General features: G+C 44.4%; 1 protein-coding gene across 1 annotated transcript in view; it reads left to right on the forward strand.

The window, feature by feature from the left end:
- Positions 1-12,542, forward strand: part of LOC119399382 (sodium-coupled monocarboxylate transporter 1) — a 184,973-nt gene that overhangs the window by 156,176 nt on the left and 16,255 nt on the right. The window contains exons 7-8 of the mRNA XM_037666198.2: positions 5,473-5,602; positions 8,259-8,347. Of these exons, the coding sequence (XP_037522126.1) occupies positions 5,473-5,602; positions 8,259-8,347 (219 nt within the window). The remainder of the gene's footprint in view (positions 1-5,472; positions 5,603-8,258; positions 8,348-12,542) is intronic.

Below are 12,542 nucleotides of genomic sequence, written 5' to 3' on the forward strand. Positions count from 1 at the left end.
CCAAAGTGGTGCCGGTGGGAGATTTCTCCTGTGCGTTGTTGAACAATAAAAAATTCGCAGCGTGCGCGTTAACTAAAAGCCGAATTCTTCTGTCTCTCATTCCCCATTAGCAGCCATTGGCATGTTCCAGTAGGAAACGTTAGTAGAAGTAGAAGTGTAAGTGTTAGCTAAAAGCCGACTTCTTCTGTCTCTCATTCCCATTAGCAGCCATTGTTTACCTCCAAGGTAGTGCCTGGTGAGATTTCTCCTGTGCGTGATTAAACAATAAAAATTTTGTTCAAAACGCCGTTGATTGATGAAATAAACCAACGAAAGACGCCAGATGTTTTCAAAAAGCAAAACGAAAAGACGCCAGATGTTTCTAAAGCAAAACGAAAAGACGCCAGCTGCTTAACGAACTAGATGTTTCTCCTCTCCTCTCCTATGCAACTTATTTTACGCATGGCACAGCAGACCTAATACATGTCAGTTGAAATATTGGCCAAGCGCCCTGAAAACGTTTGAGCTCGTATTTGCACTTTGCTCGTCATGGGATTATGCCACAGGCCTGAACAAGTGTTTTCAAACAGCAGGATGCACCTTGCGGAAAGTCTATTGCACGCAGTTGCTTTCATAAACATGCAGTTATTTCCAACTGCTCGTGCGTTCTACAATGATCAACACAAATCGTGCGATTTGCGCAAGTGGGCTTCCTGTTGTCGTTTTATTTGGAGTGGTACGAACGCCGACGGGTAGCTGGAGTGCGCCGTAAGCATATAGTGACACCCCCTCCCTCCACCCTCCCCACCCACAGACAAACACACACCCACGCGCACTAGCGCTAATGCAGGCGCTTCGCACGCCTGTGATAGGAGCAGCAAAGAGCGAATAAATCAGCAAGCAGTACCCTAGGCTTCCAACTCACTCTCAGTGATGAGGAAGAATTGCTTTCGGACCTACGCAGCTGTATTTGGCGCTGGTGTATACAACATGCAGCGCTGTTTCCTCGACACGCTCTCTAGCTTGTTCACATGGAGGGACACAGTGCTGTCTAGCTTGTATGTGGGTGGGCAGAGCTGGGCGGTATCGAAGATACATGTATCTTAGATACTATCTTAGATACTCTGTGGGTATCTTGTATCTCTATCGCGATACGTCTCGAAAGATGAGTATCTGTATCTGTATTTCCGATACATTCGATAATGTATCGTGTATCTTAACATGCAAGATACTTCTATCGCAACACAACCATGCGAAACAATAATCGCTGGCCAAGCTCCGCTTCTCAAGCTGGTACTGGTGTCACTAAGCCATCTGAATAAGTCTAAGGGCAGTGGCGTTATTTTATTTTTACGCCAGAGTCATCCAGTGAAGGAAGAAAATGAGGAAAACAAGCACGCGGACGGCTACGCGCAGCCCACGTACCTTTTGTTTTGTCGATTCCTTTTCTTTTTAGTTGCGCCAGTGCCAGACACTTGCTCTTAGCCACTGTCCTGCGCCGCCTACTCCACTGCGTGCGGCGTCTATCACGAAAATTCTGATGTTGTTACAGTGTCGTTATTGAAGATTCTCTTACGTTTTGCTCCGTAACGAAATGTGATGCGTGCAAGAATGGGGTTGCTTTGCGTCGCGTGGATTTTACATATCAGCGATTTGAAGCATGTCGTGGATGTATGTTTGACTTGCGTGCAATGAATTAACTTATATGCAAATAAGATTCTAACAACTTTAGCACCACCGGTACTAATGCTAGATCTAATAGAGCAAGCGTTTACCTAACAGAAAAAATCTTAGCGTACCGTATTTTTCACTTCCATCTATATTTGTTCAAAGAATTTATGAAATCATAATTTGTTTACTGGCACAAGCGCTTTCTTAGCTATTATTTTGCATCACATACATTACCTAGGTCTCTGCACTGTTTTTCTGGTCTGGTCACTGCAATATGTATTTTGTAACGCGCTCCCAAAATTAGATTTCTGCTTGATTATTCCGTCTGCTTTATTTCTACTACTGTTTACATATTTAGACGTTGTCAAGGCGATTTTGAAAACAAATATATTATTATGTGGGCGTGCCTTGAGTATACAGTACAAAATATTCTGCTTACCGCTTAAGAAAATAGCGAAATTGAGTTTGCATTATAATAATGGAAATCATTAGGAGCCATCTTAAAGATGTTAGGAAGGGGATTCGAGAAACGTTGTTTTACTGAATGCTCCGATTTATTCATGAGCGTCACAACGAGCCGTTTCAGGCAACTTTCCGTAGGCACTGAATTTTCTATTCTCTCAACAGGTAAGTGTACAATACCTCATGCTCATAGCTATTAAGGGCGTCGTCTGTATTGTGTTTCTGTACTCATTCAATGTGAATGTTTGATACACAACCACCTCTCTCTTTTACTTATATTTGTTTTTTCTGTTTTAGGCGTTCTAAATATTTTTCCTATCACTAATCGCCACGTAAAAAGAGACAGAATAAGAATAAAAGAAAGGCGGGGAGGTTAACCAGCGCTGAGCCCTGTAGACTACATTGCACTGGGGAAGGGGGGACGGGGAAGGAAAGTTAGAGAGGAGGAAATGGCAGCTATAAGCGGCAATAGTGCGAGTAGCGGCAGTGTCCTGCGACGCTTTGTGCAATTCTATACAATACGTCTGAGACATTTCTATGTTGCACATGTTCTCTCGTTGAAGAAATATTGCTGAAAGATTGCAGGTTAGTGAGCATATCAACAAAGAATCCCTTACGCCAGCAGCTAAGTAGAATCATGGAAATTCATTGCAGTTTTACGTCATCTACGTATACACCAGGGGTCTCAAACTCAGCTTATAGCCGGCGGGCCGCAGTCGCGAAATTTAGCTCCAAGGGCCGGTACAGTGAAGATGGTGGGGTCGGAGAGAGCTTGAACAAAATGACATTGCCATTTGAAAAGGTCCGATGTCTCATATATAGGTCATTTCTGAAGGGGATTTGGAGTCAGGATTCGAGAAACATCGATACCGATGTACACAACGAGTGAAATTTGGACGCGGATTGAAATGTAGATTTTTTGTTCGATGGTTATGTTTCAGCACATGGTGACCACATGTTCCTCACGAAAGGAATGCTTGAGACCAGTCATGTCTGTGTAGCTCACGAACATACTTAATTAGAAAATAAAAACAAACGGGACGGAGACGGTCATGTGTGCCGGCCGGGCCGCTAGCGAACGGTCTCAAACCCCGTATACACCATGCGTTCCCCCCTCCTCCCCCATAAAAAAAAAAGCCGTTACCAGCGTTGTTGCTGCTGTACGCCTGTTCGGATATACGGTATTGTGCAAACCTTCTTTTACGGACAAGGTAAAAGTCTACATCGGTATTTGCGTCGTCGTGCGAAGGCTTCCTATTGACGTTATGTGATTTTATGGCAACCCGCTAGCCGGCCGGCAAGCTGAGCAGCGACTCCCGTAAAATGCAAAAATGACAAGCAAGAACCGCTGTCAGCGAAGTGTATAAAGAGTTGTCCTGTGAAGAAGCTAAAACAAGCCCCAATAAGTTGTTTTGGAAGGAAACTAATTCACTTTGAGCAAGAAGGGCAAAACGTTTCATTCAAGTGAAACAAAATAAGTCACAGTTAAGAAAGTTTCCAGCAGATATTTCCGTGCATAGGCGTTTGCTGCTACATTATATGGATCTATAACAAATTTGAGAATGTATCGAAGTATCTTAACATACAATTGCCAAGTATCGTATCGGATACAATTATTGCGGCAGTATTTTGTATCTGTATCTCCAATACTTTTTGCCTGAGTATCTTGTATCGTATCGCGATACAATTTCAAAGTATCTTTGCCCAGCCCTGTGGGTGGGTATGCCGTGATTTTCTGTGCTGTCTGGAAAACACCTTCAAAAGCAGCGATGTCAACGTCGGACGCAATTGCAAACATTTTATCTAATTGACGTGATGTGATGCGGTAGCAATAAACGAACCTAAAAGAGCCCAGCGGTTAAGACACTCGCCTTCGGAGCACAAGGGCCTGGCTTTTTATCACAGCACCGCGAAAAAACATTACTTTGTTTCCACTCGTTACCCAATTATCAACAACAGGTCACCTGGTACCTCTGTCAAGCTAACACGTATCCGAACCTGGTGGCTTACAGCCAATACTACACAGCTCAATATTGGGACAGCTGCACTTGATGCTAATACCTTCGACCTAAGGAAGACCTCTTACATATAATAGGGGCTTGCCCTCAGGAGACGGGACCGAGCTGCACAATAAACAGTGAAGAGCAGTGGAAGACAGTGCCGCTCAGCTCGGCCCCTGATGGACGAATTGGGCGTCGTTCAGCTGGCTGAAGACGCCGTCAGGTTCCAAGGGCTTTGGCTGCCGTCTAGTCTCTAGTCGGGGACTGATTCCTTGTAAACAGCCGGACATTCATTAAAGTTCTTTCTTGCTCCTTTGTTTTAGGCACTTAGTACTCGTTTATAGCGATCATCGCCTTATGTGCCAGAGGGCGGTTTTCGACTAGAGGTGACATAGAAAAGCTTGCGCGCTTAGAGAACTCGTTAGCAGCGCTTGAAAAAATACCATTTTTATTGCGAAAATCCATTACGAATTATGTCTCGGGAAGGCAGACTGATGAGTTCCCATATATCATCACAAAAGTGTTTTGAGCTGACGCCTGCGGGGAGTGATGGCGTGTGGAACGAATTCAGTATTGCATTATTGTAAACTCGAAAACTGCGGGAGTTCATCAAGGTGAACCTGAAGACGAGAAGATGTAAGACGACAAAAATTGATATAGGGCACGCTTTAACTATTAACGGACGAGCATTGGAAAACTTGATGGCAGTATTTCTAACTGTGCTGCAGTATCTCTTCCATACGAATGGTGACAAGAGAATGCCAAGTAATCACAGGAATATGAAAAAAATATAAAATGCATAAATCAAAACAAAATATGATGATTACTGGAGAGTGTACAATAGAGCTAAGGCATACAATAAGAGCTGCGACATCGTGATCACAGACGAAGCGGAAGGGAGAAATCAGTTGAAAAACCGAAATAAACCGCAGGGACTTAAAGCACCACAGTCATTAAAAATATTACTTGCTTCCTTACTAGAATAGAGTGATGCTGAATGCGCGATTACTGTAGTGATCCTAATACATTTGAGCGTCGGAATAAGTGCCGAGAGATGAGAAGTGCGGCTGAGTACGGCAGTGAATAAGGTGGAGCTACGAAATTAAGAAATGTGCAGTAATAATATGGAATCAGCTCATAGAGTAAAAGGTGAACTGGAGATCATTAGGAGGCGCCTCCATCATGCCTATCCACAAGAGATAGACTGACGATGATGATTACTACATGAACGCAGTTGCGTTCTCCTAAACGCAGTGCCTCAAACTTCGAGCATTGATATTCACATTATTATGCAAACTATTTCCCAAGTGACACTAATCGAAAATATAACTCTTTAGCGCCTACAATGAATGTTTTGCAGGACTGCTATTACCAGTTCTTTCCTGTTCGTTGTCACTTATGGATCGTTGTTTGCTATGGGCGTGGCCCTGACGATATGGTTTCGAGGTTGCGATCCAATGCTGTCTGGGGCAGTTCACCGCGTTGACCAAGTGAGTGTTTTGCTCATCATCTTGGAAAACATAGACGGATACAAAACTATACGGGGTTGGAGTAGTTTGTTATCTCTAGAATCATCTTTTTCTACGGTCTGCCTGTGCGTCAATGGAAATACTCGTCCTGGGTTCGAAAGGGGCCTTTGCGATTGGTAATATGTAAGAGTGTACTAGGTCGGCTCGTAATTCAAGAGCGCGCTGAATGGATAAAGCTCGAGAGCTCGCGGACCGACCCTAGTCATGACCTCTCCTATGAAACTTTATTCAATCAATGAGCGCTGAAAGTGGCAGTCAAATTTCTGGACTTTTAAAAAAATGCAACTCCAGCTGGGCACAAATGGCATCATTATTCATGTCAGAAAAGGTTGCTTTGGAGTACACTTTCGGAGAACGCACAAGTATGTATGCAACGTAGCAGTGTACAAAGAAAAAGAAATGCGGTGTGATGAGGCCTATCTTGATTCCACTTATTGAAGTGATCATGTCAGTCACTGCGAATGCTAAGGTACATGGCAAACTGTTTGGCCTAGACGAGATTCAGTTGAAAACAGGTCTATTCTAGCTCAGTGTTCTTTCAGGGCTGTGTCGCGTCGTGGCCACCAGTATCGATTTCATGCTTACACGTACTCTTCGTAACAGGAGAGGGAGCCATCTTTTTTTCACACAGTGACGTTGTTGTAAAGAAGATGGACTCCATTTTGCAGCTGTTCAAATTCCGGCTAGATTTTCCACGTACTCAACGAGAAAGTTCGATTGGGCTTGTCTATTCGTAATGATGTGGTCAGGTTGGCAGTAGACTCTGAACTTCAGTAGTAAGACCACAGCTTGAGGATGACGCTTACGGACTTGGTTTAAGAAAAAGATTTTTCTTGACAGCTCCTCTCAAGGTGTATAACACAAGCGCTGCACCAAATTTGACAAGGTTTCTTGCTTGTAAAGGAAAATTAAGATAAAGTTTTAGGTACACGTTACTTTTAAAGTGCGAAATTGTATAATGAAACTTACTAAATATCGTCATGGTTAAGAAAACGATACTAAGAAGTTGCAAATTCGTAACACAGCAACAAAACCTGTTGTCAATTTTTTTAAGCTGTGACAAATCGTATATCAAAAGGGACGAAATTTTGGAAATGCGTACCCCTTTGTAATTCACTTTTTTTAGTCAGAGATCTGCAACAGCATTGCAAGCATTGTAACCTTTTCCCGTAACCTGTCAATTTGTCTTTTGAGATTCACTACCTGATACTGCTTACAAAAAATGCGATAGCTGCTTTTAATGCAGAGTTATGAATAATATAAGGGGAAAGCCTTACGTCTCTTATCAGACTCTGGCTTTGAAAAACGCGGCGTGGGATAAAAAATTACACCATCTCCCGCTAAAGGGGACCATTAGGCGATGCGAAGCCGGAGCACTTTATTATTTTTATTACTATGATAACTGCATTCCAGCATCACCAGGAAGAAATACAACACTCGTGATGCTACTGGGCACTGTCATAGTCCGTCAATAGCTTTTCTTGTCACGAAACTGCCGCCTGAGTTTAAAAATTACACCATCTCCCGCTAAAGGGGACCATGAGGCGATGCGAAGCCGGAGCACTTGCACGATCGCGTTCCGTTGGCGTTCGTTGGGCATGCTACCGACCTCGCGTCGTGGAACGCGAAGAGGGACGCTACGCGCGTCGTATCTTTCCATCTAGCCTGGCCGTGAATTCTCACAGGGCGAGCGGGGAGCGCGGTCGACAGGCGGGCGAGAGGGGGGCAGCGTAGGAGAGGAGAGAGAAGGGGAGGGGACGCGCATGCGCTCGAGCTCATCGCGGCGTTGCGCAGGAGAGAATTTCGGCATGTCTAGCCCGCGTTTCAGAGGAAGAGTGGAAAGGGGGAGGGGAGAGGGGTATTGGAGAGGGGAAAGTGGAGAGGGGAAGGGGAGAGGGTGAGTGGAGAGGAGGTGTGTGGAGAGGGTATGCGCATGCGCAGTAAGGGTGGTCACGCCGCACACCACCACCACCGGATTGAGCTCGGCCTTAAGATACTTCGCATCTAAAAACCTAAGTGACGTTAATGAGACAAGGGTTCAAGCCGGAATCAAACCCAGTGATAAGTATCCAGGTACGGATGATAAGGTTTCGCGACCGGGGATCCTTCAACATCCACCTAAATCTACGGGCAAAGGCGAACCGTCTTCTAGTCAGCTGCCATGCCAGCTCGATATATATGACTGGAAATCTCAGCTGCCATGGTTGACCCTCAGTAGTTCCCTTACCTATGAAAGTGAATGAGAGATTAAGAGACAAAATTAAACTCTATTTTCTTGACCAAACTGCTTACAGCCGGAGGTGGGTGGCCACCTCATTACAAGTAATCGCGAGCTTGGGCTAGTAGCCTAGCCTTGATCATCAGCTGGTACTCGCGACTTGGGCTTGCAAGCTGTGCCTATGACTGTTCATCTGGTGGGGATTAGACAGGCATTTTCTGTGGATTCTTGTTGCATGAGACGATGCATTCTACATCAGTGGCAGCTAATGACCGCTGTAGTGTTCGCACGCGTCAAGCTGGTCTTACAGACATGTTGGACGTTGTGGACGCTGACCTTATTTGTCTTCTTTCAAGGAGTGAGAACACTGTAAAACTTGCTTTTCGTTTCTTTTGACAGGTTATGCCACACTACATTACCACTCGCCTAAGTGAAGTTCCCGGGCTTGTGGGTCTTTTTCTTGCGGGAGTTGTCTGTGCTGCAACAAGGTATAGGTCGTTTTCGTATGCTATAATTATTCGGATACCATAATTATTGCAGATACAGTTATATAACATGTTTGTATCAGAATATTGCCTCAGATGAATAGTGTACTGTGCTAAAACTTTTACCAATTCCCTTAAATGGCAGGTGCTATCATCCCCCTAAAAGCAAGTGGAGTATGCTGTTTGTAAGTGTAATCTAAATACAGCGTGCGGACTCGCATGTGCTGCCTCATGCTTCCATGATGCAGCCTGTTTGCGGGCTTTAACTTTACCGGAAACAACGTTGAAAGTCCACCAAAAGGCGGTGTTGCAGTTTGCCTCAAAAATTCGATATAAGCTGTCTTCACGGTTAGTTCAGATTATAGTCCCAAGTGTTTAAGTTGTAGTTCCTGATGGTGCATGACCTTAATTTACTCAAGTATATATCTAGTCTAACCTGCACGCAACGATCACACTTCGACTGACCAATCGTGCAATACGAAAATATTTTCTACGCTCAAAATGTAATCAGTCAATCTACCAGAGAGCTATATATTTACAAGCGCCCTGGCCAGTTCATTTAAAAGAAACAAGATGAATCTTAGCGAAGGGGCTTCTCGAATAGCCGGGACAAACAAGACCGCGTCATCTTAATTTCACAGTAATTGTGACAAGGTTATCGCCAATCAGCGTAGTTCCAGGACGTTTTTCCACTGCAGATTTTTAGTTGCCAGCCATAAAGTGCCTGTGTTCATTTTCATTCGTGCCTCAAGTGAGGTGTTGGAAGGTGCAACAAAGAGAATAAAAAAGTGTCGCTTTGGTGCCTCCCCTACACTGAAATACAGCCGCAACGCTCTCTGACGTCACCCGTTAGTTTCACGACGAAATACTTCGGTGTGCCGCGCCCAGACGGTCGCGAATAGTTAACGGAAAATGCGCGTGTTAAACAGGAATGCAGAACCAATTTTATCTTTATTATTTTTTTCCACATGGCTTTAAAGTTTACGGACTTTTATCAGCAAACAGAGTTCCAACCGGATCGGTATTGTTATGGCTGATCGTCGTTGGCGACGAGTTGTCTAGGAGAATGGACGGGCGATGGGTTCTCACATTACTGGGGACACTTGGATCCTTCCCAGAAACGGCCTTCCCGCGACGGGAAGCGCCCCACAAAGGAAAGAGCATCGCGCGAGCTCCGATGGGCAGCAGAGATATAGTGAACTATAAAAATAGCAGAGAGACGTCAAAAATGGCGCCGCCTTCACAATGGGCCACTTTGACATTGTTTGTATGCTGCGGTGCCGACCTGTACTGTATGTTTGGACAAGAGCCGTTAAGTCGCTTTTTTGTCCTTTTGTCCTGTCTGACCCCACAGGAGTGGCACTGACCGCCGGAACTTTACTGCACCAACGAGTGCAAGAACCCTTCTGAGAAAGTGTAATTGGCTCGCGTGTTGGTGGGTGGTGTCGTGCCTGTGATTGGCTGAAATCAAGAAGGAGGGGCCAGCCTGAGGGGTTATAACGACGGTGCTGAGTGAGACAAGAGGCTCTGAGCGCTGGGTTAAAGGCTCATGGAGTTCGCTCGTCGCTGAACTGTTACCTTTTCACTGTGTAAATAAGTGTACAAAAAGTGCCAGTAAACCTGTTTTCGTCTTCCCAACTTGCGAGCATCAGTTCCTCAACCCGGAGACTCAGTCGCGCTACCAAGCGGAGTCCGGGTCCGACGCAACCATAACGTCGCAAGAACTGGTTGCACCGATGGGACGGAGCTAAACCCAGGTCGCAACAGTATCCAATGTTGATGAAGTGCGCCGGTTTAGTACACTTAACAGAACAGCATACACTTGTAATATGTCCATTGACCTGTCTGTAGAGCGTTTGCAGTGGCGGCTTTCACGGCTTTGGTCGCTGTGGGTTCACATTAAGTTGTTAAATATGCATGTAACAAAATGCCCCAACCTCCAAAAAAAAAAAAAAAACGCATAGTGACGCAGTGGTTAGCGCATGCAGATTCAGTGTACGAGAAAAGGAAACTGCTATGGTAACGTCTAGAAAAAAGTAGAGTCCAAGCGAAATTTCCGTCCTTGACTATTTTTTGTGGCCTATTTGCGTACCTTTTTCCTGATGCCATTTCTGTGACGAGCGCGATTGGCGGGAGTGGTTAAGTAAGGCTCACAACGCTTCAGTGCTAATATAACCTTAACCATTCATCTGTAATAGTAAGATGAACGTGTTTGAGCTCTGAACTATAATAACTGATGGCCAGTAATCTGCAATGGCCTGCGGGGGATTGGACCGGTAAAGAAATGGAACTTTCGTTTTGTAGATTTCACCTAAAGATTACGTGCATGTTAAAATCTATCTAAGGAGACATTTATTTATCTCTAACCACGCTGGTAAGCAAAAGTAGCGCGAATGAACGCAAAGGAAAGGTAAAGTATCAAGAACAAATTGCCACTGTTCCATTATTTCAATACACAAAATGTAACTTTGTAACTAGGAACTGGGATATGCCATCTAATGCGCGTATTACATGCAGCGCAGCTGTCATACGACGGTTGGCATTTTTCTGGAGAGCTGGAAGAAAATGACAATTTCTGAAGCGCCAGGCTTTCATTTATGTGCGGCGCATCACATTCACAAAAGTACTCCATCTTGACTGTCGACTGGAGATAATTCCTTACCGCACCGTTCGTTTGGTGCCATCATTGGTAAAACGCAATTTGATTCGATGATACCGGACTTTTACAGCGAAAGCAGTTATGAGGTCACAACAAGGACCATTTTTTGGTGCCGTGGTTGTCCGTCGCCGCCGCCGGTGTTCGTAACTGCTATCGCGCAAAATAAGAAAAAAATCGAAATAAGGTAGATATATCCAGGATGGAACCGGGTTCGAACCTAGGCCCTCCGCATGGGAGCTCAGTATTCTAGCTCAGAGTCATGCCGGTGCTTCAAACTGCTTTGCAAAAAGACCCTATACAGGTTTCATGTCAAGAAGGAACCATATTAACTTATCTAATGTCGCGTGCTAGAATAGTAAAATAACAACCAGGCATCACAGAATGCGAATAGCGCAACGAGTGGGTTGTTGAATGCTTCCAACTTATTACAAAAGGCTCTGCCATAATTCTTCTTCGCCATCAGCCACAGCATCAACAAAGTGCACATATTGCCTCACAGGTGTGTATCGGGAACCACGGTTCTCCGCAGGATGAAGAAAAATGGCGTAGTGGCTGCTTCCCTGTTTCACAAAAATTAAGATGATTTATAACGTAGTGGGTTCCTTGCATGTGCACTTATACTGGTCGCCAAGGAAGCCCATAAGGCCCCCATGATCCATTTGCTCAGGGTCTCAATAAAGTTCTTTCCCTCTCTCTCTGTTTCTCACGGTAAAGTATGCTATATAGCGTGATGGGAGAGTGGAATAACAACCGGGATTCCCACAATGCAAATTACGTAACTAGTTGATCGTTTACAGCTTCCAACCCATGACAAAGGGCTAAGCCATATTTATTCATCGTCATCAGCCGTCGCATTAACAAAGTGTACTTAACATGTGTAGCTGGCACCTCGCTTCTCCGCAGAATTACGAATAATGTCCTAGTGGGTGCTTCCCAACTTCACAAAAATTATGATTTATGGCGTAGTGGGCACCTTGCTGATGTACTTGTATTAGTAGCCCCAAGATAGTTTATAACGGGCTCTAGAAATGCCGCTCTTCCAGCTTTCGCTGTGTCTGTGCAGCGCTTTCCGCACAAGGCTGGCGTTCTTTGGTATTCTATTATGATTTACACAACAGACAAAATAACACAAGCAAGCAGAAAAACTTGCAAGATTTTTTATCTTGGGTCTGAGGCACTCCACGTGAATAGAACGTTTAAAGCAATGCGAATCTTTATATTTTGAACGGTATGACTTGCATAATTTCAATTTAAGTTCTCAGAGTTTGAGAATTTAAGGACATTTGTGTGCTTGGCTGTGTCATTTTACATGAAAAGTAGCGGAGTTCAGTTGCTGCAACTGTAATCTAACGCGCACTTTGCTGAAAAATGATTCTGCAAGCGTTTTAAAACTTCCTACTTCCTTCTTTTTATTATATAAAGGTACAGTACCTTTGTAGCCGAGATTTTATTTTTCATTGGAGTTCTGTGGCCACAACTGCAACAGCAATTGTTAAATGATTAGCGTAAAGAGGAAAAACCAGTATGTGTTTGTTATTT

The sequence above is a fragment of the Rhipicephalus sanguineus genome, chromosome 7 (genome assembly GCF_013339695.2).
Source record: "Rhipicephalus sanguineus isolate Rsan-2018 chromosome 7, BIME_Rsan_1.4, whole genome shotgun sequence".
Taxonomy (NCBI): domain Eukaryota; kingdom Metazoa; phylum Arthropoda; class Arachnida; order Ixodida; family Ixodidae; genus Rhipicephalus; species Rhipicephalus sanguineus.